General features: G+C 50.0%; 5 protein-coding genes across 5 annotated transcripts; all 5 read right to left on the bottom strand.

The window, feature by feature from the left end:
* Window positions 1–10: 10 nt before the first annotated feature.
* Window positions 11–1,669, bottom strand: LOC131575505 (inositol 1,4,5-trisphosphate receptor-interacting protein-like 1). Its single transcript, XM_058831091.1, has one exon. The coding sequence runs from the start codon at window positions 1,667–1,669 to the stop codon at window positions 11–13; it is 1,659 nt and encodes a 552-aa protein (XP_058687074.1).
* A 4,631-nt stretch (window positions 1,670–6,300) lies between these two features.
* Window positions 6,301–7,959, bottom strand: LOC131575503 (inositol 1,4,5-trisphosphate receptor-interacting protein-like 1). The gene has a single exon (XM_058831090.1). The coding sequence runs from the start codon at window positions 7,957–7,959 to the stop codon at window positions 6,301–6,303; it is 1,659 nt and encodes a 552-aa protein (XP_058687073.1).
* A 4,631-nt stretch (window positions 7,960–12,590) lies between these two features.
* LOC131575502 (inositol 1,4,5-trisphosphate receptor-interacting protein-like 1) lies at window positions 12,591–14,249 on the bottom strand. The gene has a single exon (XM_058831089.1). The coding sequence runs from the start codon at window positions 14,247–14,249 to the stop codon at window positions 12,591–12,593; it is 1,659 nt and encodes a 552-aa protein (XP_058687072.1).
* Window positions 14,250–18,878: 4,629 nt separating this feature from the next.
* LOC131575501 (inositol 1,4,5-trisphosphate receptor-interacting protein-like 1) lies at window positions 18,879–20,537 on the bottom strand. The gene has a single exon (XM_058831088.1). It carries the CDS (start codon window positions 20,535–20,537, stop codon window positions 18,879–18,881), a length of 1,659 nt encoding a protein of 552 aa, XP_058687071.1.
* Window positions 20,538–25,166: 4,629 nt separating this feature from the next.
* On the bottom strand, window positions 25,167–26,825 carry LOC131575500 (inositol 1,4,5-trisphosphate receptor-interacting protein-like 1). Its single transcript, XM_058831087.1, has one exon. The coding sequence runs from the start codon at window positions 26,823–26,825 to the stop codon at window positions 25,167–25,169; it is 1,659 nt and encodes a 552-aa protein (XP_058687070.1).
* Between the last annotated feature and the right edge of the window lie 901 nt (window positions 26,826–27,726).

The following is a 27,726-nucleotide window of genomic DNA, read 5'->3' as shown; positions in this document are numbered from 1 at the left end:
AGGAGCCCTGCTAACAGTGGCCATAGGCCAGCAACCTCGCCAGGCGATGGCGCAGATCAAGGTAGGCTTGCATGGCCTGGGAGTGGGCAGCCCGATCCTGCCACAGGCTGTGGAAGAGGTTGGATGGCCTAGCCGTTCGTACATCTGGGGGCAGCCTGATCTCCTCTGGAAGCCTCTGGTTGCCCACAATAAAATGCTGCAGGTGTTTCTTTTGCAGAGCTAAGCGCAGCTGCTCCAGGACATCGGACAGCTGAAGCAGGAAATACCTGCTGTGCCACTGTGAGAGCGGTACGGTGTTCAGCTGGTGCATGATGATGGTCTTGATGGAATGGATGGAGAAGCCCTTGCACTCCTGAAAAGCTGCAGCAAGGAGCTGCAGGCATTTGAGGTGCGAGCTGTCCTGAGGAAGCTGCCTGGCCATGTGCCGGAAGAACTTTGTCTCTGCCATGCTGTAGGTCTCAGGCCACACTGTGCTTGGGGTGTGGGCCCCTCGAGGCCGGCTGCTGATAAAGATGTCCGAGGTAAATCGCTGTAGCCCAAGCATCACTTGAACCTGGAAGCTTTCCTGGCCGTTGGACAGCCTGAGGTGGCAGAAGCGCTGGGAGCAGTGCAGCGCTAAATGCCAACTGCGTGACTCAGGCAAACGCTGCCAGCTTACTCCCAGCAGTCTGTAGAAGAAGTAGACCGTTTTCTCCACGTCAAGGTAGGAGCCGGTGCACAGCATGTCTAGGAGGTTGGGCTGCTCAGTTAGCATGCCAATCACGTCAGGGTGGTGGCGGAAGCACAGCATGTTCACACCCTCCTGCCCCCTCGGGCAGCTGCACACCAGCTCCGCGCGGACGCGGAAGTTCCTGCCGGGCCTCAGCCAGTCAGTGTCACGCTCCAGGCGGAAGATGTGGCCTGAGGGAGCAGTCAGGGGTACAAGCACATGGTACACACTTTCCTCCCCGCTCTCAGTCCAGCCTTCAAAGGCACTGCCAAAACCAATGGCTTGGTGCAGCACCGGGAAGAAAGTCCCAACCAAGGCACGCCTGAGGGCACTTAGCAATTTCTCCATCATGGCCGTTGTCCTGTCGCAGCCTGCCTGCAGGTCCTGTACAGGCCACTGTATGCGCTCCTCCAGAAGCCATGCCAGATCGTATGACCGTGCCTCGTCCTCTTCGTCCGTCTCCTTTTCCTTCTCCCGCTCGCCGTTGACCTCTGCCTCACACCTTCTCTTCCTCCACATAAACCAAAGGGGCAAGAGAAGAAGCAAGAGCCCAACAAGTGCCCAGACCTGCCAGGCCTGCAAGGCAGACCAGAGCAGGTCTCCCCAGGATGGGCCACTCTGCATCAGGGCGAGCTGCTCCACCTCCAGCTCCAGCCGAATCCTCTCATGTTCCTGGAGCTTTGCACGCTCCTCCATGAGCAGATGCGTCGCCTCGTCCAAATCGTCCCCCACGGGCTGTGGGTAGTGGACTATGCTTTGCAAGAGCAAGAACCACAATACCCAGGTATCCATGGTCTGCAGGAGGATAGAGAGAAGGCCGTGAGGGGAGCGGGGAAAGAGGCAGCTGGCAGTGGGAGCAGCAGGTCTGGGAGTCCCAGGGATCTGGGGGCAGCAAGGCCTGTCCCACTGCCCCAGCAGCAGCAGCAGTAGCAGCTGGTACCCTAGCCAAGGCTCTACCATGAGGGGCTGTCCCTGCATGCAGCGGGGAGAACCCAGCCCCAGGTGCAGCGTTTCTGCCCCGGCCCTTGTCCCCAGCACAGCCTCCCCGCCACATGTGCACTCACCGCTTGCAGAAGCAATACAGGGCCAGAGTTACCTGCTGGGGCCTTTTCCAGCTGCCCCCATTGTGAGGCGTCCCCTGTGACGTCACAGGTGCCGCAGCTCATCACAAGCCAGCCAACTGCACCCTTTGTCCCTACCCCAGCTCAGCCACTTAGAGTGGCCCTGGTTAAGGGCTTAAGGCTGCTTTGGAGTGAATCTTCTTCAAAGAACGTCCCTTGGTCTTTCTTTTGTCTTTCTGGCCTCCATTGCCAGTCTCCTAGATCTCCATGTTGGAAGGCACCCTTGGGGATCATTGAGTCAAAGCCTCGACTCCACACTGCTTGAGCTACCCTGAAATCTCTGCATCATGCGGCTTGAAAAAGTCCCTGAAGTTCACACAGTTCCACTGCAAACTTAACACTGCCTACTCCACCAGGTCCCCAGATGGCACATGCCCATGACTTTTAAACCTCTCTGAGGGGGGTGACTCAGCCATTGATTGCCCTAGGCAGCCTGTTGCCAAGCTTGAGATCCTTTTGTTGAAGGAATACTTCCTGGAGATCCAATCTAAATCTCCTTTGGCACAACTTGAGGTCATTTCCTCTGATCATATTGTTTGTTCCCTGGGCTGGTAAATCTAATGAGCCCCACTTAGCTACAAACTCCCTTCAGGCACCATCTGCATTGTGTCGGGTGCAGATGTTAGGGCTGTGAGACCAGCTCTTCCCAGAGGAGAGGAAAGGTGCTGCTTTTGCACTCTGGTCCCCGGGATGCAGTGGGACCAAATGGCTTGTCAGTGGGCAGAAGGCTGCCAGGAAGTGTTTCCATGCGAGGAGAACCTTGCTGCCAAATACATCACCCAAGGCAATCCGTCCCCTTCCAAGCAGAAGGAAAAATCAGAATTCTCCTTGTAGAAAATGGGAAGCTTAAGAGGGAAAGTCAGTGCCGGAATGTGGCAGGATACCCACGTGGGTTTTGCCAACCTGCAAGGCCAGACCGTGAAGGTGGGATCCCGGCAGCCAAGAGATGGCCTCTTGCTCTGGGGCCTTCCATGGAACTGGCAGCACAGATGAGAGCCTTTCCTTGGCCTTGGCCTTCAGCAAGGCCACAGTGTGGGCAAAGCCCGAAGTCCCTAAGAAAGCAGCTCAGATTTACACTGGGCAGCCTGAAGGATGCCCGAGGACAGACAAGCTCAACAAGGTGCTAGTGCAGTAGAGCTTAGGCTACAGCTTTCTGCCCTTGTATCTCTGGAGCCTTGCAGGGGAAGGCCGCATGGCTTGGGGTGACTTTCAGCAGCTCTCCTGCTAACAGCCCCGGGCCCGCCAGGCTGTTTGGTCTCAGGCCTGGCAAGAGCAGAAAGAAGCCCCCAAAGCCTGGCTTCGTAGAGCCCTGAGACAAGCAAAGATGAGGAGAGCGCAGAGAAGAGGCCATCAGCAGTGCACAGCAGCTTCTTGCTGAATGACAATAAATGTCAGAAAATTCAAACATTATGATGGTTTGGGGTTTGTGTTGTGCTTTTTTTGGAGCCTTTTCCCCCCGCCACAGGAAAACGTGTGGCATTTTCCGTGTTGCGCACCTGGGTTTGAATGGTCTGCTCTTGGTGCTGCCTAGACAAAACTCAAAACTGTGCCTTTGCCCCTCTCCTTACTCTGTTATCATTTGGCATTTCTAGGGGTTTTTGGGTAACACCGTTTCTTTTTCCTCACCTTGTGCTCAGGAGCTGGGAGGGCCGCCAATCTCCCTCCCTCCAGCCCAGCTTGGCCCTGAAAGGTTTCTGCAGTAGGGTAGCGCGGTATGTTGCCAGTGGCTCAGCTGCCAGCACCTGATTTTGGCAGAGCCCAAACCTCACGGCAACGCTGCAGGAATCACTGCCCCACCGCCCATCTTGTCCAGGTCTGGAGCTCATTTAAATGGTGGGGTTTTTAATCTAGCTGCCTGAAGAAAGAAACAGTCCTATGGCAGAGGGAGCTTGAGGCTGTAATTTAGGGATCAAGCAGCAGGTGGGGACAGGACTGGTTAAAGCTAAGCCGACCACAGGTGTCATGGCAAGAGGCAGTCGTGCCGTCCTGGTTGCCTGTGTAATGTGCCCCTTCCATTGGCTTTGGGATGTGATGCATTTGGAAAGAAGGCGGGGTTTTAATGGAAAACCGCTCCGAATATTCACAGAGTCCTCTCAGAGGTAAAAGTGAACTTGGCTTTATTTCTATCTTTAGCACGCTCTTACAGGGTCCCACAGGGTTCGCGCAGCTTAACCAGCTACTATTGGCCAATACGTTTTGTTGATCCTTCCTTTTCTTGTCCACAACATCATTGTTTTTCTTCATTCTCGCTGCTCCAGGAAAGTTCCAAGAGCACTGTCCCCGGAATTGTCGTCTGGCTTGAAAGCTGGGTCGTGCAGACAGGCTTTTACTAGAATACCTCAATAGATATATAATGTTCCTATAATAAGAATACTTAATTAGTCTTACTAAAAACTGTCACAAGCAGTGCATAGCACTTAGAGAAGAATTATGAATAATGACATTCTAATGAAATATTATCAATATAATTGGAATTGATAGTAAAATACTTGAAGATTTCTTACTGCTGCATCAGGAAACTTCCCTTATTCTGGAGTGCTGATTTTTCTGGATTCTTCTTATTGGGTTTACATCCTCATGGTCAAGAACCATTTTTTCACATACAAATCTCTCAGTGCCTTCCAAGAGTGAGCTGAGTTACTGTTTGCAAAGAGCAGCAGTTTCATTCAGTGAAGCATGGTTTGTGTTCTTCTGAAAAGACTGGCAGTGGTTATTTTGTCGAGCTCAAAAGGAGACTCAATCTCTGTAGCTTTGAACTTCTTATTCTTTGTGTCCTCATTGTTTTCTCCAGTTGTGCTAACTGGATGTTCTAACACCCATTCCTCACCCTGCAAACCCAATGAGCCACAAAGACCGCCGCATTCACCTCTGAGCAACTTTATTTTAAATAAAGTCTAAGGGCAGACTTGGCTTTATTTTTTTTGTCATGAAGAATATCTGCCGAATCCACAGACTTTGAAAAGTAAGCTCAGCGAATGAGGGGCTGTGGCCTTCATTTCTGATGAGAACCAGTTCAGCCCTGTAAGTCTGGATGAGTTGAAGGAGACTGCTCACAAGCCCAGGCTCCCGGCGCATGACATTTACCAATACGAGAGGGGTGGCTGAGATCAAGAAAGTCTTGCACACTCCGGCTTCTGTCAGATTGCATTTTATTGAAAAACCAGCAAAACAGTTTCATGCTTGCCAGTCATACGGCCACTTAGTGATATGTGTTAATTAATATGTGTCCAAACAGACAGTGACACTGTATATGGCCATATTTCTGTCCAAAAATATTAGAGATGTGATATGCATTCTATGTATTTTAAAACTGAATTTACGTAATAGACAACTTTCCTGTCATAAATACAGTCATTACAGAGCATAATATTTTCACCGTAGATAGTCACTATAGATAGTCACTATTGTCACTACAGATAGTGACATAATCTACATATTGAATTTATATTGTTTTATTATCATATCTATTCCAATGATTTTTTTCATTCTATAACATTTTCCATATTTAGTAAACATTTAATAATAAATATATATTATTTGCTGTAATTCTATAGGAATTATCTCTAATTGGTTTTCTATTTCATTTCCACTTTATGGAATAATTGTTTTGTATGAAATACAATACATGTATATATGTATATATTTTAGAAGTATATCTATGTAATAAAAATTTTGCCTCTCATAAATGCAGTAACTTTAGAGCATGAATATGTGTCACAACAGGTAGTGACATTATATATGTGCTCTATCTTTTTATAAAATGATACGATCATTGATAAACTATTGTTATCATTTGTATCTATTCAAAACAGAACTCTATCATTTGTATCTATTAAAAACACATCTGTTCCTAAAAATCTTTGTAGTTATATATATATATATATATATATATATATATACACTCTAGTTATATATATATATATCTATTTGTCTGTGTATCCCATTCCTTCTTCTTTGTCATGGCACTAAAAAGCGATCGTCTGCCAGCAGCTGCACGCCCCATGAGCACACACATGCAAAGGACAACAAGAGGGCGCGGTGAGGGCCTTGGAACACAAGCCCTGTGAGGAACAAGAGAGGGAGCTGGAGCTGTTTAGCCTGGAGAAACAGAGACTCGGAGATGACCTTAGCCCCTCTCTACAACTGCCTGAAAGGTGGCTGTAGTCAGGTTGGGGTCGGTCTCTTTTTCCAGGCAGCAAGTGACGGAAGGAGAGGGCACAGTCTTAAGCTGTGCCAAGGGACGTTTAGGTTGGATGTTAGGCAAAAGGTTTTGACTGAAAGAGTGGCAAAAGTAGTGGAATTGTCTTCTCAGGGGAGGTGATGGAGTCACCATCCCTGGATGTGTTGAAAAAACCTTGGATGTGGCACTCAGTGTCATGGTTTAGTTGAGGTGGTGTTAGGGCATGGCTTGAACTTGATGATGTTAAATGGCTCTTGCGACCTAGCACTGCTGTGATTCTAGGAGCCCTGCTAACAGTGGCCATAGGCCAGCAACCTCGCCAGGCAATGGCGCAGATCAAGGTAGGCTTGCATGGCCTGGGAGTGGGCAGCCCGATCCTGCCACAGGCTGTGGAAGAGGTTGGATGGCCTAGCCATTCGTACATCTGGGGGCAGCCTGATCTCCTCTGGAAGCCTCTGGTTGCCCACAATAAAATGCTGCAGGTGTTTCTTTTGCAGAGCTAAGCGCAGCTGCTCCAGGACATCGGACAGCTGAAGCAGGAAATACCTGCTGTGCCACTGTGAGAGCGGTACGGTGTTCAGCTGGTGCATGATGATGGTCTTGATGGAATGGATGGAGAAGCCCTTGCACTCCTGAAAAGCTGCAGCAAGGAGCTGCAGGCATTTGAGGTGCGAGCTGTCCTGAGGAAGCTGCCTGGCCATGTGCCGGAAGAACTTTGTCTCTGCCATGCTGTAGGTCTCAGGCCACACTGTGCTTGGGGTGTGGGCCCCTCGAGGCCGGCTGCTGATAAAGATGTCCGAGGTAAATCGCTGTAGCCCAAGCATCACTTGAACCTGGAAGCTTTCCTGGCCGTTGGACAGCCTGAGGTGGCAGAAGCGCTGGGAGCAGTGCAGCGCTAAATGCCAACTGCGTGACTCAGGCAAACGCTGCCAGCTTACTCCCAGCAGTCTGTAGAAGAAGTAGACCGTTTTCTCCACGTCAAGGTAGGAGCCGGTGCACAGCATGTCTAGGAGGTTGGGCTGCTCAGTTAGCATGCCAATCACGTCAGGGTGGTGGCGGAAGCACAGCATGTTCACACCCTCCTGCCCCCTCGGGCAGCTGCACACCAGCTCCACGCGGACGCGGAAGTTCCTGCCGGGCCTCAGCCAGTCAGTGTCACGCTCCAGGCGGAAGATGTGGCCTGAGGGAGCAGTCAGGGGTACAAGCACATGGTACACACTTTCCTCCCCGCTCTCAGTCCAGCCTTCAAAGGCACTGCCAAAACCAATGGCTTGGTGCAGCACCGGGAAGAAAGTCCCAACCAAGGCACGCCTGAGGGCACTTAGCAATTTCTCCATCATGGCCGTTGTCCTGTCGCAGCCTGCCTGCAGGTCCTGTACAGGCCACTGTATGCGCTCCTCCAGAAGCCATGCCAGATCGTATGACCGTGCCTCGTCCTCTTCGTCCGTCTCCTTTTCCTTCTCCCGCTCGCCGTTGACCTCTGCCTCACACCTTCTCTTCCTCCACATAAACCAAAGGGGCAAGAGAAGAAGCAAGAGCCCAACAAGTGCCCAGACCTGCCAGGCCTGCAAGGCAGACCAGAGCAGGTCTCCCCAGGATGGGCCACTCTGCATCAGGGCGAGCTGCTCCACCTCCAGCTCCAGCCGAATCCTCTCATGTTCCTGGAGCTTTGCACGCTCCTCCATGAGCAGATGCGTCGCCTCGTCCAAATCGTCCCCCACGGGCTGTGGGTAGTGGACTATGCTTTGCAAGAGCAAGAACCACAATACCCAGGTATCCATGGTCTGCAGGAGGATAGAGAGAAGGCCGTGAGGGGAGCGGGGAAAGAGGCAGCTGGCAGTGGGAGCAGCAGGTCTGGGAGTCCCAGGGATCTGGGGGCAGCAAGGCCTGTCCCACTGCCCCAGCAGCAGCAGCAGTAGCAGCTGGTACCCTAGCCAAGGCTCTACCATGAGGGGCTGTCCCTGCATGCAGCGGGGAGAACCCAGCCCCAGGTGCAGCGTTTCTGCCCCGGCCCTTGTCCCCAGCACAGCCTCCCCGCCACATGTGCACTCACCGCTTGCAGAAGCAATACAGGGCCAGAGTTACCTGCTGGGGCCTTTTCCAGCTGCCCCCATTGTGAGGCGTCCCCTGTGACGTCACAGGTGCCGCAGCGCATCACAAGCCAGCCAACTGCACCCTTTGTCCCTACCCCAGCTCAGCCACTTAGAGTGGCCCTGGTTAAGGGCTTAAGGCTGCTTTGGAGTGAATCTTCTTCAAAGAACGTCCCTTGGTCTTTCTTTTGTCTTTCTGGCCTCCATTGCCAGTCTCCTAGATCTCCATGTTGGAAGGCACCCTTGGGGATCATTGAGTCAAAGCCTCGACTCCACACTGCTTGAGCTACCCTGAAATCTCTGCATCATGCGGCTTGAAAAAGTCCCTGAAGTTCACACAGTTCCACTGCAAACTTAACACTGCCTACTCCACCAGGTCCCCAGATGGCACATGCCCATGACTTTTAAACCTCTCTGAGGGGGGTGACTCAGCCATTGATTGCCCTAGGCAGCCTGTTGCCAAGCTTGAGATCCTTTTGTTGAAGGAATACTTCCTGGAGATCCAATCTAAATCTCCTTTGGCACAACTTGAGGTCATTTCCTCTGATCATATTGTTTGTTCCCTGGGCTGGTAAATCTAATGAGCCCCACTTAGCTACAAACTCCCTTCAGGCACCATCTGCATTGTGTCGGGTGCAGATGTTAGGGCTGTGAGACCAGCTCTTCCCAGAGGAGAGGAAAGGTGCTGCTTTTGCACTCTGGTCCCCGGGATGCAGTGGGACCAAATGGCTTGTCAGTGGGCAGAAGGCTGCCAGGAAGTGTTTCCATGCGAGGAGAACCTTGCTGCCAAATACATCACCCAAGGCAATCCGTCCCCTTCCAAGCAGAAGGAAAAATCAGAATTCTCCTTGTAGAAAATGGGAAGCTTAAGAGGGAAAGTCAGTGCCGGAATGTGCCAGGATACCCACGTGGGTTTTGCCAACCTGCAAGGCCAGACCGTGAAGGTGGGATCCCGGCAGCCAAGAGATGGCCTCTTGCTCTGGGGCCTTCCATGGAACTGGCAGCACAGATGAGAGCCTTTCCTTGGCCTTGGCCTTCAGCAAGGCCACAGTGTGGGCAAAGCCCGAAGTCCCTAAGAAAGCAGCTCAGATTTACACTGGGCAGCCTGAAGGATGCCCGAGGACAGACAAGCTCAACAAGGTGCTAGTGCAGTAGAGCTTAGGCTACAGCTTTCTGCCCTTGTATCTCTGGAGCCTTGCAGGGGAAGGCCGCATGGCTTGGGGTGACTTTCAGCAGCTCTCCTGCTAACAGCCCCGGGCCCGCCAGGCTGTTTGGTCTCAGGCCTGGCAAGAGCAGAAAGAAGCCCCCAAAGCCTGGCTTCGTAGAGCCCTGAGACAAGCAAAGATGAGGAGAGCGCAGAGAAGAGGCCATCAGCAGTGCACAGCAGCTTCTTGCTGAATGACAATAAATGTCAGAAAATTCAAACATTATGATGGTTTGGGGTTTGTGTTGTGCTTTTTTTGGAGCCTTTTCCCCCCGCCACAGGAAAACGTGTGGCATTTTCCGTGTTGCGCACCTGGGTTTGAATGGTCTGCTCTTGGTGCTGCCTAGACAAAACTCAAAACTGTGCCTTTGCCCCTCTCCTTACTCTGTTATCATTTGGCATTTCTAGGGGTTTTTGGGTAACACCGTTTCTTTTTCCTCACCTTGTGCTCAGGAGCTGGGAGGGCCGCCAATCTCCCTCCCTCCAGCCCAGCTTGGCCCTGAAAGGTTTCTGCAGTAGGGTAGCGCGGTATGTTGCCAGTGGCTCAGCTGCCAGCACCTGATTTTGGCAGAGCCCAAACCTCACGGCAACGCTGCAGGAATCACTGCCCCACCGCCCATCTTGTCCAGGTCTGGAGCTCATTTAAATGGTGGGGTTTTTAATCTAGCTGCCTGAAGAAAGAAACAGTCCTATGGCAGAGGGAGCTTGAGGCTGTAATTTAGGGATCAAGCAGCAGGTGGGGACAGGACTGGTTAAAGCTAAGCCGACCACAGGTGTCATGGCAAGAGGCAGTCGTGCCGTCCTGGTTGCCTGTGTAATGTGCCCCTTCCATTGGCTTTGGGATGTGATGCATTTGGAAAGAAGGCGGGGTTTTAATGGAAAACCGCTCCGAATATTCACAGAGTCCTCTCAGAGGTAAAAGTGAACTTGGCTTTATTTCTATCTTTAGCACGCTCTTACAGGGTCCCACAGGGTTCGCGCAGCTTAACCAGCTACTATTGGCCAATACGTTTTGTTGATCCTTCCTTTTCTTGTCCACAACATCATTGTTTTTCTTCATTCTCGCTGCTCCAGGAAAGTTCCAAGAGCACTGTCCCCGGAATTGTCGTCTGGCTTGAAAGCTGGGTCGTGCAGACAGGCTTTTACTAGAATACCTCAATAGATATATAATGTTCCTATAATAAGAATACTTAATTAGTCTTACTAAAAACTGTCACAAGCAGTGCATAGCACTTAGAGAAGAATTATGAATAATGACATTCTAATGAAATATTATCAATATAATTGGAATTGATAGTAAAATACTTGAAGATTTCTTACTGCTGCATCAGGAAACTTCCCTTATTCTGGAGTGCTGATTTTTCTGGATTCTTCTTATTGGGTTTACATCCTCATGGTCAAGAACCATTTTTTCACATACAAATCTCTCAGTGCCTTCCAAGAGTGAGCTGAGTTACTGTTTGCAAAGAGCAGCAGTTTCATTCAGTGAAGCATGGTTTGTGTTCTTCTGAAAAGACTGGCAGTGGTTATTTTGTCGAGCTCAAAAGGAGACTCAATCTCTGTAGCTTTGAACTTCTTATTCTTTGTGTCCTCATTGTTTTCTCCAGTTGTGCTAACTGGATGTTCTAACACCCATTCCTCACCCTGCAAACCCAATGAGCCACAAAGACCGCCGCATTCACCTCTGAGCAACTTTATTTTAAATAAAGTCTAAGGGCAGACTTGGCTTTATTTTTTTTGTCATGAAGAATATCTGCCGAATCCACAGACTTTGAAAAGTAAGCTCAGCGAATGAGGGGCTGTGGCCTTCATTTCTGATGAGAACCAGTTCAGCCCTGTAAGTCTGGATGAGTTGAAGGAGACTGCTCACAAGCCCAGGCTCCCGGCGCATGACATTTACCAATACGAGAGGGGTGGCTGAGATCAAGAAAGTCTTGCACACTCCGGCTTCTGTCAGATTGCATTTTATTGAAAAACCAGCAAAACAGTTTCATGCTTGCCAGTCATACGGCCACTTAGTGATATGTGTTAATTAATATGTGTCCAAACAGACAGTGACACTGTATATGGCCATATTTCTGTCCAAAAATATTAGAGATGTGATATGCATTCTATGTATTTTAAAACTGAATTTACGTAATAGACAACTTTCCTGTCATAAATACAGTCATTACAGAGCATAATATTTTCACCGTAGATAGTCACTATAGATAGTCACTATTGTCACTACAGATAGTGACATAATCTACATATTGAATTTATATTGTTTTATTATCATATCTATTCCAATGATTTTTTTCATTCTATAACATTTTCCATATTTAGTAAACATTTAATAATAAATATATATTATTTGCTGTAATTCTATAGGAATTATCTCTAATTGGTTTTCTATTTCATTTCCACTTTATGGAATAATTGTTTTGTATGAAATACAATACATGTATATATGTATATATTTTAGAAGTATATCTATGTAATAAAAATTTTGCCTCTCATAAATGCAGTAACTTTAGAGCATGAATATGTGTCACAACAGGTAGTGACATTATATATGTGCTCTATCTTTTTATAAAATGATACGATCATTGATAAACTATTGTTATCATTTGTATCTATTCAAAACAGAACTCTATCATTTGTATCTATTAAAAACACATCTGTTCCTAAAAATCTTTGTAGTTATATATATATATATATATATATATATATATACACTCTAGTTATATATATATATATCTATTTGTCTGTGTATCCCATTCCTTCTTCTTTGTCATGGCACTAAAAAGCGATCGTCTGCCAGCAGCTGCACGCCCCATGAGCACACACATGCAAAGGACAACAAGAGGGCGCGGTGAGGGCCTTGGAACACAAGCCCTGTGAGGAACAAGAGAGGGAGCTGGAGCTGTTTAGCCTGGAGAAACAGAGACTCGGAGATGACCTTAGCCCCTCTCTACAACTGCCTGAAAGGTGGCTGTAGTCAGGTTGGGGTCGGTCTCTTTTTCCAGGCAGCAAGTGACGGAAGGAGAGGGCACAGTCTTAAGCTGTGCCAAGGGACGTTTAGGTTGGATGTTAGGCAAAAGGTTTTGACTGAAAGAGTGGCAAAAGTAGTGGAATTGTCTTCTCAGGGGAGGTGATGGAGTCACCATCCCTGGATGTGTTGAAAAAACCTTGGATGTGGCACTCAGTGTCATGGTTTAGTTGAGGTGGTGTTAGGGCATGGCTTGAACTTGATGATGTTAAATGGCTCTTGCGACCTAGCACTGCTGTGATTCTAGGAGCCCTGCTAACAGTGGCCATAGGCCAGCAACCTCGCCAGGCAATGGCGCAGATCAAGGTAGGCTTGCATGGCCTGGGAGTGGGCAGCCCGATCCTGCCACAGGCTGTGGAAGAGGTTGGATGGCCTAGCCATTCGTACATCTGGGGGCAGCCTGATCTCCTCTGGAAGCCTCTGGTTGCCCACAATAAAATGCTGCAGGTGTTTCTTTTGCAGAGCTAAGCGCAGCTGCTCCAGGACATCGGACAGCTGAAGCAGGAAATACCTGCTGTGCCACTGTGAGAGCGGTACGGTGTTCAGCTGGTGCATGATGATGGTCTTGATGGAATGGATGGAGAAGCCCTTGCACTCCTGAAAAGCTGCAGCAAGGAGCTGCAGGCATTTGAGGTGCGAGCTGTCCTGAGGAAGCTGCCTGGCCATGTGCCGGAAGAACTTTGTCTCTGCCATGCTGTAGGTCTCAGGCCACACTGTGCTTGGGGTGTGGGCCCCTCGAGGCCGGCTGCTGATAAAGATGTCCGAGGTAAATCGCTGTAGCCCAAGCATCACTTGAACCTGGAAGCTTTCCTGGCCGTTGGACAGCCTGAGGTGGCAGAAGCGCTGGGAGCAGTGCAGCGCTAAATGCCAACTGCGTGACTCAGGCAAACGCTGCCAGCTTACTCCCAGCAGTCTGTAGAAGAAGTAGACCGTTTTCTCCACGTCAAGGTAGGAGCCGGTGCACAGCATGTCTAGGAGGTTGGGCTGCTCAGTTAGCATGCCAATCACGTCAGGGTGGTGGCGGAAGCACAGCATGTTCACACCCTCCTGCCCCCTCGGGCAGCTGCACACCAGCTCCACGCGGACGCGGAAGTTCCTGCCGGGCCTCAGCCAGTCAGTGTCACGCTCCAGGCGGAAGATGTGGCCTGAGGGAGCAGTCAGGGGTACAAGCACATGGTACACACTTTCCTCCCCGCTCTCAGTCCAGCCTTCAAAGGCACTGCCAAAACCAATGGCTTGGTGCAGCACCGGGAAGAAAGTCCCAACCAAGGCACGCCTGAGGGCACTTAGCAATTTCTCCATCATGGCCGTTGTCCTGTCGCAGCCTGCCTGCAGGTCCTGTACAGGCCACTGTATGCGCTCCTCCAGAAGCCATGCCAGATCGTATGACCGTGCCTCGTCCTCTTCGTCCGTCTCCTTTTCCTTCTCCCGCTCGCCGTTGACCTCTGCCTCACACCTTCTCTTCCTCCACATAAACCAAAGGGGCAAGAGAAGAAGCAAGAGCCCAACAAGTGCCCAGACCTGCCAGGCCTGCAAGGCAGACCAGAGCAGGTCTCCCCAGGATGGGCCACTCTGCATCAGGGCGAGCTGCTCCACCTCCAGCTCCAGCCGAATCCTCTCATGTTCCTGGAGCTTTGCACGCTCCTCCATGAGCAGATGCGTCGCCTCGTCCAAATCGTCCCCCACGGGCTGTGGGTAGTGGACTATGCTTTGCAAGAGCAAGAACCACAATACCCAGGTATCCATGGTCTGCAGGAGGATAGAGAGAAGGCCGTGAGGGGAGCGGGGAAAGAGGCAGCTGGCAGTGGGAGCAGCAGGTCTGGGAGTCCCAGGGATCTGGGGGCAGCAAGGCCTGTCCCACTGCCCCAGCAGCAGCAGCAGTAGCAGCTGGTACCCTAGCCAAGGCTCTACCATGAGGGGCTGTCCCTGCATGCAGCGGGGAGAACCCAGCCCCAGGTGCAGCGTTTCTGCCCCGGCCCTTGTCCCCAGCACAGCCTCCCCGCCACATGTGCACTCACCGCTTGCAGAAGCAATACAGGGCCAGAGTTACCTGCTGGGGCCTTTTCCAGCTGCCCCCATTGTGAGGCGTCCCCTGTGACGTCACAGGTGCCGCAGCGCATCACAAGCCAGCCAACTGCACCCTTTGTCCCTACCCCAGCTCAGCCACTTAGAGTGGCCCTGGTTAAGGGCTTAAGGCTGCTTTGGAGTGAATCTTCTTCAAAGAACGTCCCTTGGTCTTTCTTTTGTCTTTCTGGCCTCCATTGCCAGTCTCCTAGATCTCCATGTTGGAAGGCACCCTTGGGGATCATTGAGTCAAAGCCTCGACTCCACACTGCTTGAGCTACCCTGAAATCTCTGCATCATGCGGCTTGAAAAAGTCCCTGAAGTTCACACAGTTCCACTGCAAACTTAACACTGCCTACTCCACCAGGTCCCCAGATGGCACATGCCCATGACTTTTAAACCTCTCTGAGGGGGGTGACTCAGCCATTGATTGCCCTAGGCAGCCTGTTGCCAAGCTTGAGATCCTTTTGTTGAAGGAATACTTCCTGGAGATCCAATCTAAATCTCCTTTGGCACAACTTGAGGTCATTTCCTCTGATCATATTGTTTGTTCCCTGGGCTGGTAAATCTAATGAGCCCCACTTAGCTACAAACTCCCTTCAGGCACCATCTGCATTGTGTCGGGTGCAGATGTTAGGGCTGTGAGACCAGCTCTTCCCAGAGGAGAGGAAAGGTGCTGCTTTTGCACTCTGGTCCCCGGGATGCAGTGGGACCAAATGGCTTGTCAGTGGGCAGAAGGCTGCCAGGAAGTGTTTCCATGCGAGGAGAACCTTGCTGCCAAATACATCACCCAAGGCAATCCGTCCCCTTCCAAGCAGAAGGAAAAATCAGAATTCTCCTTGTAGAAAATGGGAAGCTTAAGAGGGAAAGTCAGTGCCGGAATGTGGCAGGATACCCACGTGGGTTTTGCCAACCTGCAAGGCCAGACCGTGAAGGTGGGATCCCGGCAGCCAAGAGATGGCCTCTTGCTCTGGGGCCTTCCATGGAACTGGCAGCACAGATGAGAGCCTTTCCTTGGCCTTGGCCTTCAGCAAGGCCACAGTGTGGGCAAAGCCCGAAGTCCCTAAGAAAGCAGCTCAGATTTACACTGGGCAGCCTGAAGGATGCCCGAGGACAGACAAGCTCAACAAGGTGCTAGTGCAGTAGAGCTTAGGCTACAGCTTTCTGCCCTTGTATCTCTGGAGCCTTGCAGGGGAAGGCCGCATGGCTTGGGGTGACTTTCAGCAGCTCTCCTGCTAACAGCCCCGGGCCCGCCAGGCTGTTTGGTCTCAGGCCTGGCAAGAGCAGAAAGAAGCCCCCAAAGCCTGGCTTCGTAGAGCCCTGAGACAAGCAAAGATGAGGAGAGCGCAGAGAAGAGGCCATCAGCAGTGCACAGCAGCTTCTTGCTGAATGACAATAAATGTCAGAAAATTCAAACATTATGATGGTTTGGGGTTTGTGTTGTGCTTTTTTTGGAGCCTTTTCCCCCCGCCACAGGAAAACGTGTGGCATTTTCCGTGTTGCGCACCTGGGTTTGAATGGTCTGCTCTTGGTGCTGCCTAGACAAAACTCAAAACTGTGCCTTTGCCCCTCTCCTTACTCTGTTATCATTTGGCATTTCTAGGGGTTTTTGGGTAACACCGTTTCTTTTTCCTCACCTTGTGCTCAGGAGCTGGGAGGGCCGCCAATCTCCCTCCCTCCAGCCCAGCTTGGCCCTGAAAGGTTTCTGCAGTAGGGTAGCGCGGTATGTTGCCAGTGGCTCAGCTGCCAGCACCTGATTTTGGCAGAGCCCAAACCTCACGGCAACGCTGCAGGAATCACTGCCCCACCGCCCATCTTGTCCAGGTCTGGAGCTCATTTAAATGGTGGGGTTTTTAATCTAGCTGCCTGAAGAAAGAAACAGTCCTATGGCAGAGGGAGCTTGAGGCTGTAATTTAGGGATCAAGCAGCAGGTGGGGACAGGACTGGTTAAAGCTAAGCCGACCACAGGTGTCATGGCAAGAGGCAGTCGTGCCGTCCTGGTTGCCTGTGTAATGTGCCCCTTCCATTGGCTTTGGGATGTGATGCATTTGGAAAGAAGGCGGGGTTTTAATGGAAAACCGCTCCGAATATTCACAGAGTCCTCTCAGAGGTAAAAGTGAACTTGGCTTTATTTCTATCTTTAGCACGCTCTTACAGGGTCCCACAGGGTTCGCGCAGCTTAACCAGCTACTATTGGCCAATACGTTTTGTTGATCCTTCCTTTTCTTGTCCACAACATCATTGTTTTTCTTCATTCTCGCTGCTCCAGGAAAGTTCCAAGAGCACTGTCCCCGGAATTGTCGTCTGGCTTGAAAGCTGGGTCGTGCAGACAGGCTTTTACTAGAATACCTCAATAGATATATAATGTTCCTATAATAAGAATACTTAATTAGTCTTACTAAAAACTGTCACAAGCAGTGCATAGCACTTAGAGAAGAATTATGAATAATGACATTCTAATGAAATATTATCAATATAATTGGAATTGATAGTAAAATACTTGAAGATTTCTTACTGCTGCATCAGGAAACTTCCCTTATTCTGGAGTGCTGATTTTTCTGGATTCTTCTTATTGGGTTTACATCCTCATGGTCAAGAACCATTTTTTCACATACAAATCTCTCAGTGCCTTCCAAGAGTGAGCTGAGTTACTGTTTGCAAAGAGCAGCAGTTTCATTCAGTGAAGCATGGTTTGTGTTCTTCTGAAAAGACTGGCAGTGGTTATTTTGTCGAGCTCAAAAGGAGACTCAATCTCTGTAGCTTTGAACTTCTTATTCTTTGTGTCCTCATTGTTTTCTCCAGTTGTGCTAACTGGATGTTCTAACACCCATTCCTCACCCTGCAAACCCAATGAGCCACAAAGACCGCCGCATTCACCTCTGAGCAACTTTATTTTAAATAAAGTCTAAGGGCAGACTTGGCTTTATTTTTTTTGTCATGAAGAATATCTGCCGAATCCACAGACTTTGAAAAGTAAGCTCAGCGAATGAGGGGCTGTGGCCTTCATTTCTGATGAGAACCAGTTCAGCCCTGTAAGTCTGGATGAGTTGAAGGAGACTGCTCACAAGCCCAGGCTCCCGGCGCATGACATTTACCAATACGAGAGGGGTGGCTGAGATCAAGAAAGTCTTGCACACTCCGGCTTCTGTCAGATTGCATTTTATTGAAAAACCAGCAAAACAGTTTCATGCTTGCCAGTCATACGGCCACTTAGTGATATGTGTTAATTAATATGTGTCCAAACAGACAGTGACACTGTATATGGCCATATTTCTGTCCAAAAATATTAGAGATGTGATATGCATTCTATGTATTTTAAAACTGAATTTACGTAATAGACAACTTTCCTGTCATAAATACAGTCATTACAGAGCATAATATTTTCACCGTAGATAGTCACTATAGATAGTCACTATTGTCACTACAGATAGTGACATAATCTACATATTGAATTTATATTGTTTTATTATCATATCTATTCCAATGATTTTTTTCATTCTATAACATTTTCCATATTTAGTAAACATTTAATAATAAATATATATTATTTGCTGTAATTCTATAGGAATTATCTCTAATTGGTTTTCTATTTCATTTCCACTTTATGGAATAATTGTTTTGTATGAAATACAATACATGTATATATGTATATATTTTAGAAGTATATCTATGTAATAAAAATTTTGCCTCTCATAAATGCAGTAACTTTAGAGCATGAATATGTGTCACAACAGGTAGTGACATTATATATGTGCTCTATCTTTTTATAAAATGATACGATCATTGATAAACTATTGTTATCATTTGTATCTATTCAAAACAGAACTCTATCATTTGTATCTATTAAAAACACATCTGTTCCTAAAAATCTTTGTAGTTATATATATATATATATATATATATATATACACTCTAGTTATATATATATATATCTATTTGTCTGTGTATCCCATTCCTTCTTCTTTGTCATGGCACTAAAAAGCGATCGTCTGCCAGCAGCTGCACGCCCCATGAGCACACACATGCAAAGGACAACAAGAGGGCGCGGTGAGGGCCTTGGAACACAAGCCCTGTGAGGAACAAGAGAGGGAGCTGGAGCTGTTTAGCCTGGAGAAACAGAGACTCGGAGATGACCTTAGCCCCTCTCTACAACTGCCTGAAAGGTGGCTGTAGTCAGGTTGGGGTCGGTCTCTTTTTCCAGGCAGCAAGTGACGGAAGGAGAGGGCACAGTCTTAAGCTGTGCCAAGGGACGTTTAGGTTGGATGTTAGGCAAAAGGTTTTGACTGAAAGAGTGGCAAAAGTAGTGGAATTGTCTTCTCGGGGGAGGTGATGGAGTCACCATCCCTGGATGTGTTGAAAAAACCTTGGATGTGGCACTCAGTGTCATGGTTTAGTTGAGGTGGTGTTAGGGCATGGCTTGAACTTGATGATGTTAAATGGCTCTTGCGACCTAGCACTGCTGTGATTCTAGGAGCCCTGCTAACAGTGGCCATAGGCCAGCAACCTCGCCAGGCGATGGCGCAGATCAAGGTAGGCTTGCATGGCCTGGGAGTGGGCAGCCCGATCCTGCCACAGGCTGTGGAAGAGGTTGGATGGCCTAGCCGTTCGTACATCTGGGGGCAGCCTGATCTCCTCTGGAAGCCTCTGGTTGCCCACAATAAAATGCTGCAGGTGTTTCTTTTGCAGAGCTAAGCGCAGCTGCTCCAGGACATCGGACAGCTGAAGCAGGAAATACCTGCTGTGCCACTGTGAGAGCGGTACGGTGTTCAGCTGGTGCATGATGATGGTCTTGATGGAATGGATGGAGAAGCCCTTGCACTCCTGAAAAGCTGCAGCAAGGAGCTGCAGGCATTTGAGGTGCGAGCTGTCCTGAGGAAGCTGCCTGGCCATGTGCCGGAAGAACTTTGTCTCTGCCATGCTGTAGGTCTCAGGCCACACTGTGCTTGGGGTGTGGGCCCCTCGAGGCCGGCTGCTGATAAAGATGTCCGAGGTAAATCGCTGTAGCCCAAGCATCACTTGAACCTGGAAGCTTTCCTGGCCGTTGGACAGCCTGAGGTGGCAGAAGCGCTGGGAGCAGTGCAGCGCTAAATGCCAACTGCGTGACTCAGGCAAACGCTGCCAGCTTACTCCCAGCAGTCTGTAGAAGAAGTAGACCGTTTTCTCCACGTCAAGGTAGGAGCCGGTGCACAGCATGTCTAGGAGGTTGGGCTGCTCAGTTAGCATGCCAATCACGTCAGGGTGGTGGCGGAAGCACAGCATGTTCACACCCTCCTGCCCCCTCGGGCAGCTGCACACCAGCTCCACGCGGACGCGGAAGTTCCTGCCGGGCCTCAGCCAGTCAGTGTCACGCTCCAGGCGGAAGATGTGGCCTGAGGGAGCAGTCAGGGGTACAAGCACATGGTACACACTTTCCTCCCCGCTCTCAGTCCAGCCTTCAAAGGCACTGCCAAAACCAATGGCTTGGTGCAGCACCGGGAAGAAAGTCCCAACCAAGGCACGCCTGAGGGCACTTAGCAATTTCTCCATCATGGCCGTTGTCCTGTCGCAGCCTGCCTGCAGGTCCTGTACAGGCCACTGTATGCGCTCCTCCAGAAGCCATGCCAGATCGTATGACCGTGCCTCGTCCTCTTCGTCCGTCTCCTTTTCCTTCTCCCGCTCGCCGTTGACCTCTGCCTCACACCTTCTCTTCCTCCACATAAACCAAAGGGGCAAGAGAAGAAGCAAGAGCCCAACAAGTGCCCAGACCTGCCAGGCCTGCAAGGCAGACCAGAGCAGGTCTCCCCAGGATGGGCCACTCTGCATCAGGGCGAGCTGCTCCACCTCCAGCTCCAGCCGAATCCTCTCATGTTCCTGGAGCTTTGCACGCTCCTCCATGAGCAGATGCGTCGCCTCGTCCAAATCGTCCCCCACGGGCTGTGGGTAGTGGACTATGCTTTGCAAGAGCAAGAACCACAATACCCAGGTATCCATGGTCTGCAGGAGGATAGAGAGAAGGCCGTGAGGGGAGCGGGGAAAGAGGCAGCTGGCAGTGGGAGCAGCAGGTCTGGGAGTCCCAGGGATCTGGGGGCAGCAAGGCCTGTCCCACTGCCCCAGCAGCAGCAGCAGTAGCAGCTGGTACCCTAGCCAAGGCTCTACCATGAGGGGCTGTCCCTGCATGCAGCGGGGAGAACCCAGCCCCAGGTGCAGCGTTTCTGCCCCGGCCCTTGTCCCCAGCACAGCCTCCCCGCCACATGTGCACTCACCGCTTGCAGAAGCAATACAGGGCCAGAGTTACCTGCTGGGGCCTTTTCCAGCTGCCCCCATTGTGAGGCGTCCCCTGTGACGTCACAGGTGCCGCAGCTCATCACAAGCCAGCCAACTGCACCCTTTGTCCCTACCCCAGCTCAGCCACTTAGAGTGGCCCTGGTTAAGGGCTTAAGGCTGCTTTGGAGTGAATCTTCTTCAAAGAACGTCCCTTGGTCTTTCTTTTGTCTTTCTGGCCTCCATTGCCAGTCTCCTAGATCTCCATGTTGGAAGGCACCCTTGGGGATCATTGAGTCAAAGCCTCGACTCCACACTGCTTGAGCTACCCTGAAATCTCTGCATCATGCGGCTTGAAAAAGTCCCTGAAGTTCACACAGTTCCACTGCAAACTTAACACTGCCTACTCCACCAGGTCCCCAGATGGCACATGCCCATGACTTTTAAACCTCTCTGAGGGGGGTGACTCAGCCATTGATTGCCCTAGGCAGCCTGTTGCCAAGCTTGAGATCCTTTTGTTGAAGGAATACTTCCTGGAGATCCAATCTAAATCTCCTTTGGCACAACTTGAGGTCATTTCCTCTGATCATATTGTTTGTTCCCTGGGCTGGTAAATCTAATGAGCCCCACTTAGCTACAAACTCCCTTCAGGCACCATCTGCATTGTGTCGGGTGCAGATGTTAGGGCTGTGAGACCAGCTCTTCCCAGAGGAGAGGAAAGGTGCTGCTTTTGCACTCTGGTCCCCGGGATGCAGTGGGACCAAATGGCTTGTCAGTGGGCAGAAGGCTGCCAGGAAGTGTTTCCATGCGAGGAGAACCTTGCTGCCAAATACATCACCCAAGGCAATCCGTCCCCTTCCAAGCAGAAGGAAAAATCAGAATTCTCCTTGTAGAAAATGGGAAGCTTAAGAGGGAAAGTCAGTGCCGGAATGTGGCAGGATACCCACGTGGGTTTTGCCAACCTGCAAGGCCAGACCGTGAAGGTGGGATCCCGGCAGCCAAGAGATGGCCTCTTGCTCTGGGGCCTTCCATGGAACTGGCAGCACAGATGAGAGCCTTTCCTTGGCCTTGGCCTTCAGCAAGGCCACAGTGTGGGCAAAGCCCGAAGTCCCTAAGAAAGCAGCTCAGATTTACACTGGGCAGCCTGAAGGATGCCCGAGGACAGACAAGCTCAACAAGGTGCTAGTGCAGTAGAGCTTAGGCTACAGCTTTCTGCCCTTGTATCTCTGGAGCCTTGCAGGGGAAGGCCGCATGGCTTGGGGTGACTTTCAGCAGCTCTCCTGCTAACAGCCCCGGGCCCGCCAGGCTGTTTGGTCTCAGGCCTGGCAAGAGCAGAAAGAAGCCCCCAAAGCCTGGCTTCGTAGAGCCCTGAGACAAGCAAAGATGAGGAGAGCGCAGAGAAGAGGCCATCAGCAGTGCACAGCAGCTTCTTGCTGAATGACAATAAATGTCAGAAAATTCAAACATTATGATGGTTTGGGGTTTGTGTTGTGCTTTTTTTGGAGCCTTTTCCCCCCGCCACAGGAAAACGTGTGGCATTTTCCGTGTTGCGCACCTGGGTTTGAATGGTCTGCTCTTGGTGCTGCCTAGACAAAACTCAAAACTGTGCCTTTGCCCCTCTCCTTACTCTGTTATCATTTGGCATTTCTAGGGGTTTTTGGGTAACACCGTTTCTTTTTCCTCACCTTGTGCTCAGGAGCTGGGAGGGCCGCCAATCTCCCTCCCTCCAGCCCAGCTTGGCCCTGAAAGGTTTCTGCAGTAGGGTAGCGCGGTATGTTGCCAGTGGCTCAGCTGCCAGCACCTGATTTTGGCAGAGCCCAAACCTCACGGCAACGCTGCAGGAATCACTGCCCCACCGCCCATCTTGTCCAGGTCTGGAGCTCATTTAAATGGTGGGGTTTTTAATCTAGCTGCCTGAAGAAAGAAACAGTCCTATGGCAGAGGGAGCTTGAGGCTGTAATTTAGGGATCAAGCAGCAGGTGGGGACAGGACTGGTTAAAGCTAAGCCGACCACAGGTGTCATGGCAAGAGGCAGTCGTGCCGTCCTGGTTGCCTGTGTAATGTGCCCCTTCCATTGGCTTTGGGATGTGATGCATTTGGAAAGAAGGCGGGGTTTTAATGGAAAACCGCTCCGAATATTCACAGAGTCCTCTCAGAGGTAAAAGTGAACTTGGCTTTATTTCTATCTTTAGCACGCTCTTACAGGGTCCCACAGGGTTCGCGCAGCTTAACCAGCTACTATTGGCCAATACGTTTTGTTGATCCTTCCTTTTCTTGTCCACAACATCATTGTTTTTCTTCATTCTCGCTGCTCCAGGAAAGTTCCAAGAGCACTGTCCCCGGAATTGTCGTCTGGCTTGAAAGCTGGGTCGTGCAGACAGGCTTTTACTAGAATACCTCAATAGATATATAATGTTCCTATAATAAGAATACTTAATTAGTCTTACTAAAAACTGTCACAAGCAGTGCATAGCACTTAGAGAAGAATTATGAATAATGACATTCTAATGAAATATTATCAATATAATTGGAATTGATAGTAAAATACTTGAAGATTTCTTACTGCTGCATCAGGAAACTTCCCTTATTCTGGAGTGCTGATTTTTCTGGATTCTTCTTATTGGGTTTACATCCTCATGGTCAAGAACCATTTTTTCACATACAAATCTCTCAGTGCCTTCCAAGAGTGAGCTGAGTTACTGTTTGCAAAGAGCAGCAGTTTCATTCAGTGAAGCATGGTTTGTGTTCTTCTGAAAAGACTGGCAGTGGTTATTTTGTCGAGCTCAAAAGGAGACTCAATCTCTGTAGCTTTGAACTTCTTATTCTTTGTGTCCTCATTGTTTTCTCCAGTTGTGCTAACTGGATGTTCTAACACCCATTCCTCACCCTGCAAACCCAATGAGCCACAAAGACCGCCGCATTCACCTCTGAGCAACTTTATTTTAAATAAAGTCTAAGGGCAGACTTGGCTTTATTTTTTTTGTCATGAAGAATATCTGCCGAATCCACAGACTTTGAAAAGTAAGCTCAGCGAATGAGGGGCTGTGGCCTTCATTTCTGATGAGAACCAGTTCAGCCCTGTAAGTCTGGATGAGTTGAAGGAGACTGCTCACAAGCCCAGGCTCCCGGCGCATGACATTTACCAATACGAGAGGGGTGGCTGAGATCAAGAAAGTCTTGCACACTCCGGCTTCTGTCAGATTGCATTTTATTGAAAAACCAGCAAAACAGTTTCATGCTTGCCAGTCATACGGCCACTTAGTGATATGTGTTAATTAATATGTGTCCAAACAGACAGTGACACTGTATATGGCCATATTTCTGTCCAAAAATATTAGAGATGTGATATGCATTCTATGTATTTTAAAACTGAATTTACGTAATAGACAACTTTCCTGTCATAAATACAGTCATTACAGAGCATAATATTTTCACCGTAGATAGTCACTATAGATAGTCACTATTGTCACTACAGATAGTGACATAATCTACATATTGAATTTATATTGTTTTATTATCATATCTATTCCAATGATTTTTTTCATTCTATAACATTTTCCATATTTAGTAAACATTTAATAATAAATATATATTATTTGCTGTAATTCTATAGGAATTATCTCTAATTGGTTTTCTATTTCATTTCCACTTTATGGAATAATTGTTTTGTATGAAATACAATACATGTATATATGTATATATTTTAGAAGTATATCTATGTAATAAAAATTTTGCCTCTCATAAATGCAGTAACTTTAGAGCATGAATATGTGTCACAACAGGTAGTGACATTATATATGTGCTCTATCTTTTTATAAAATGATACGATCATTGATAAACTATTGTTATCATTTGTATCTATTCAAAACAGAACTCTATCATTTGTATCTATTAAAAACACATCTGTTCCTAAAAATCTTTGTAGTTATATATATATATATATATATATATATATACACTCTAGTTATATATATATATATCTATTTGTCTGTGTATCCCATTCCTTCTTCTTTGTCATGGCACTAAAAAGCGATCGTCTGCCAGCAGCTGCACGCCCCATGAGCACACACATGCAAAGGACAACAAGAGGGCGCGGTGAGGGCCTTGGAACACAAGCCCTGTGAGGAACAAGAGAGGGAGCTGGAGCTGTTTAGCCTGGAGAAACAGAGACTCGGAGATGACCTTAGCCCCTCTCTACAACTGCCTGAAAGGTGGCTGTAGTCAGGTTGGGGTCGGTCTCTTTTTCCAGGCAGCAAGTGACGGAAGGAGAGGGCACAGTCTTAAGCTGTGCCAAGGGACGTTTAGGTTGGATGTTAGGCAAAAGGTTTTGACTGAAAGAGTGGCAAAAGTAGTGGAATTGTCTTCTCAGGGGAGGTGATGGAGTCACCATCCCTGGATGTGTTGAAAAAACCTTGGATGTGGCACTCAGTGTCATGGTTTAGTTGAGGTGGTGTTAGGGCATGGCTTGAACTTGATGATGTTAAATGGCTCTTGCGACCTAGCACTGCTGTGATTCTAGGAGCCCTGCTAACAGTGGCCATAGGCCAGCAACCTCGCCAGGCAATGGCGCAGATCAAGGTAGGCTTGCATGGCCTGGGAGTGGGCAGCCCGATCCTGCCACAGGCTGTGGAAGAGGTTGGATGGCCTAGCCATTCGTACATCTGGGGGCAGCCTGATCTCCTCTGGAAGCCTCTGGTTGCCCACAATAAAATGCTGCAGGTGTTTCTTTTGCAGAGCTAAGCGCAGCTGCTCCAGGACATCGGACAGCTGAAGCAGGAAATACCTGCTGTGCCACTGTGAGAGCGGTACGGTGTTCAGCTGGTGCATGATGATGGTCTTGATGGAATGGATGGAGAAGCCCTTGCACTCCTGAAAAGCTGCAGCAAGGAGCTGCAGGCATTTGAGGTGCGAGCTGTCCTGAGGAAGCTGCCTGGCCATGTGCCGGAAGAACTTTGTCTCTGCCATGCTGTAGGTCTCAGGCCACACTGTGCTTGGGGTGTGGGCCCCTCGAGGCCGGCTGCTGATAAAGATGTCCGAGGTAAATCGCTGTAGCCCAAGCATCACTTGAACCTGGAAGCTTTCCTGGCCGTTGGACAGCCTGAGGTGGCAGAAGCGCTGGGAGCAGTGCAGCGCTAAATGCCAACTGCGTGACTCAGGCAAACGCTGCCAGCTTACTCCCAGCAGTCTGTAGAAGAAGTAGACCGTTTTCTCCACGTCAAGGTAGGAGCCGGTGCACAGCATGTCTAGGAGGTTGGGCTGCTCAGTTAGCATGCCAATCACGTCAGGGTGGTGGCGGAAGCACAGCATGTTCACACCCTCCTGCCCCCTCGGGCAGCTGCACACCAGCTCCACGCGGACGCGGAAGTTCCTGCCGGGCCTCAGCCAGTCAGTGTCACGCTCCAGGCGGAAGATGTGGCCTGAGGGAGCAGTCAGGGGTACAAGCACATGGTACACACTTTCCTCCCCGCTCTCAGTCCAGCCTTCAAAGGCACTGCCAAAACCAATGGCTTGGTGCAGCACCGGGAAGAAAGTCCCAACCAAGGCACGCCTGAGGGCACTTAGCAATTTCTCCATCATGGCCGTTGTCCTGTCGCAGCCTGCCTGCAGGTCCTGTACAGGCCACTGTATGCGCTCCTCCAGAAGCCATGCCAGATCGTATGACCGTGCCTCGTCCTCTTCGTCCGTCTCCTTTTCCTTCTCCCGCTCGCCGTTGACCTCTGCCTCACACCTTCTCTTCCTCCACATAAACCAAAGGGGCAAGAGAAGAAGCAAGAGCCCAACAAGTGCCCAGACCTGCCAGGCCTGCAAGGCAGACCAGAGCAGGTCTCCCCAGGATGGGCCACTCTGCATCAGGGCGAGCTGCTCCACCTCCAGCTCCAGCCGAATCCTCTCATGTTCCTGGAGCTTTGCACGCTCCTCCATGAGCAGATGCGTCGCCTCGTCCAAATCGTCCCCCACGGGCTGTGGGTAGTGGACTATGCTTTGCAAGAGCAAGAACCACAATACCCAGGTATCCATGGTCTGCAGGAGGATAGAGAGAAGGCCGTGAGGGGAGCGGGGAAAGAGGCAGCTGGCAGTGGGAGCAGCAGGTCTGGGAGTCCCAGGGATCTGGGGGCAGCAAGGCCTGTCCCACTGCCCCAGCAGCAGCAGCAGTAGCAGCTGGTACCCTAGCCAAGGCTCTACCATGAGGGGCTGTCCCTGCATGCAGCGGGGAGAACCCAGCCCCAGGTGCAGCGTTTCTGCCCCGGCCCTTGTCCCCAGCACAGCCTCCCCGCCACATGTGCACTCACCGCTTGCAGAAGCAATACAGGGCCAGAGTTACCTGCTGGGGCCTTTTCCAGCTGCCCCCATTGTGAGGCGTCCCCTGTGACGTCACAGGTGCCGCAGCGCATCACAAGCCAGCCAACTGCACCCTTTGTCCCTACCCCAGCTCAGCCACTTAGAGTGGCCCTGGTTAAGGGCTTAAGGCTGCTTTGGAGTGAATCTTCTTCAAAGAACGTCCCTTGGTCTTTCTTTTGTCTTTCTGGCCTCCATTGCCAGTCTCCTAGATCTCCATGTTGGAAGGCACCCTTGGGGATCATTGAGTCAAAGCCTCGACTCCACACTGCTTGAGCTACCCTGAAATCTCTGCATCATGCGGCTTGAAAAAGTCCCTGAAGTTCACACAGTTCCACTGCAAACTTAACACTGCCTACTCCACCAGGTCCCCAGATGGCACATGCCCATGACTTTTAAACCTCTCTGAGGGGGGTGACTCAGCCATTGATTGCCCTAGGCAGCCTGTTGCCAAGCTTGAGATCCTTTTGTTGAAGGAATACTTCCTGGAGATCCAATCTAAATCTCCTTTGGCACAACTTGAGGTCATTTCCTCTGATCATATTGTTTGTTCCCTGGGCTGGTAAATCTAATGAGCCCCACTTAGCTACAAACTCCCTTCAGGCACCATCTGCATTGTGTCGGGTGCAGATGTTAGGGCTGTGAGACCAGCTCTTCCCAGAGGAGAGGAAAGGTGCTGCTTTTGCACTCTGGTCCCCGGGATGCAGTGGGACCAAATGGCTTGTCAGTGGGCAGAAGGCTGCCAGGAAGT

The sequence above is a fragment of the Poecile atricapillus genome, chromosome 2 (genome assembly GCF_030490865.1).
Source record: "Poecile atricapillus isolate bPoeAtr1 chromosome 2, bPoeAtr1.hap1, whole genome shotgun sequence".
Classification (NCBI taxonomy): Eukaryota; Metazoa; Chordata; class Aves; order Passeriformes; family Paridae; genus Poecile; species Poecile atricapillus.
Note: the sequence above shows the minus strand (reverse complement) of the source record. Positions and strands in the feature narration are given on the sequence as shown.

What these genes read in the sequence shown, in the direction of transcription:
- LOC131575501 (XM_058831088.1), bottom strand. Translation starts at nt 20,537, where the DNA reads ATGGTAGAGCCTTGGCTAGGGTACCAGCTGCTACTGCTGCTGCTGCTG.
- LOC131575505 (XM_058831091.1), bottom strand. Translation starts at nt 1,669, where the DNA reads ATGGTAGAGCCTTGGCTAGGGTACCAGCTGCTACTGCTGCTGCTGCTG.
- LOC131575500 (XM_058831087.1), bottom strand. Translation starts at nt 26,825, where the DNA reads ATGGTAGAGCCTTGGCTAGGGTACCAGCTGCTACTGCTGCTGCTGCTG.
- LOC131575503 (XM_058831090.1), bottom strand. Translation starts at nt 7,959, where the DNA reads ATGGTAGAGCCTTGGCTAGGGTACCAGCTGCTACTGCTGCTGCTGCTG.
- LOC131575502 (XM_058831089.1), bottom strand. Translation starts at nt 14,249, where the DNA reads ATGGTAGAGCCTTGGCTAGGGTACCAGCTGCTACTGCTGCTGCTGCTG.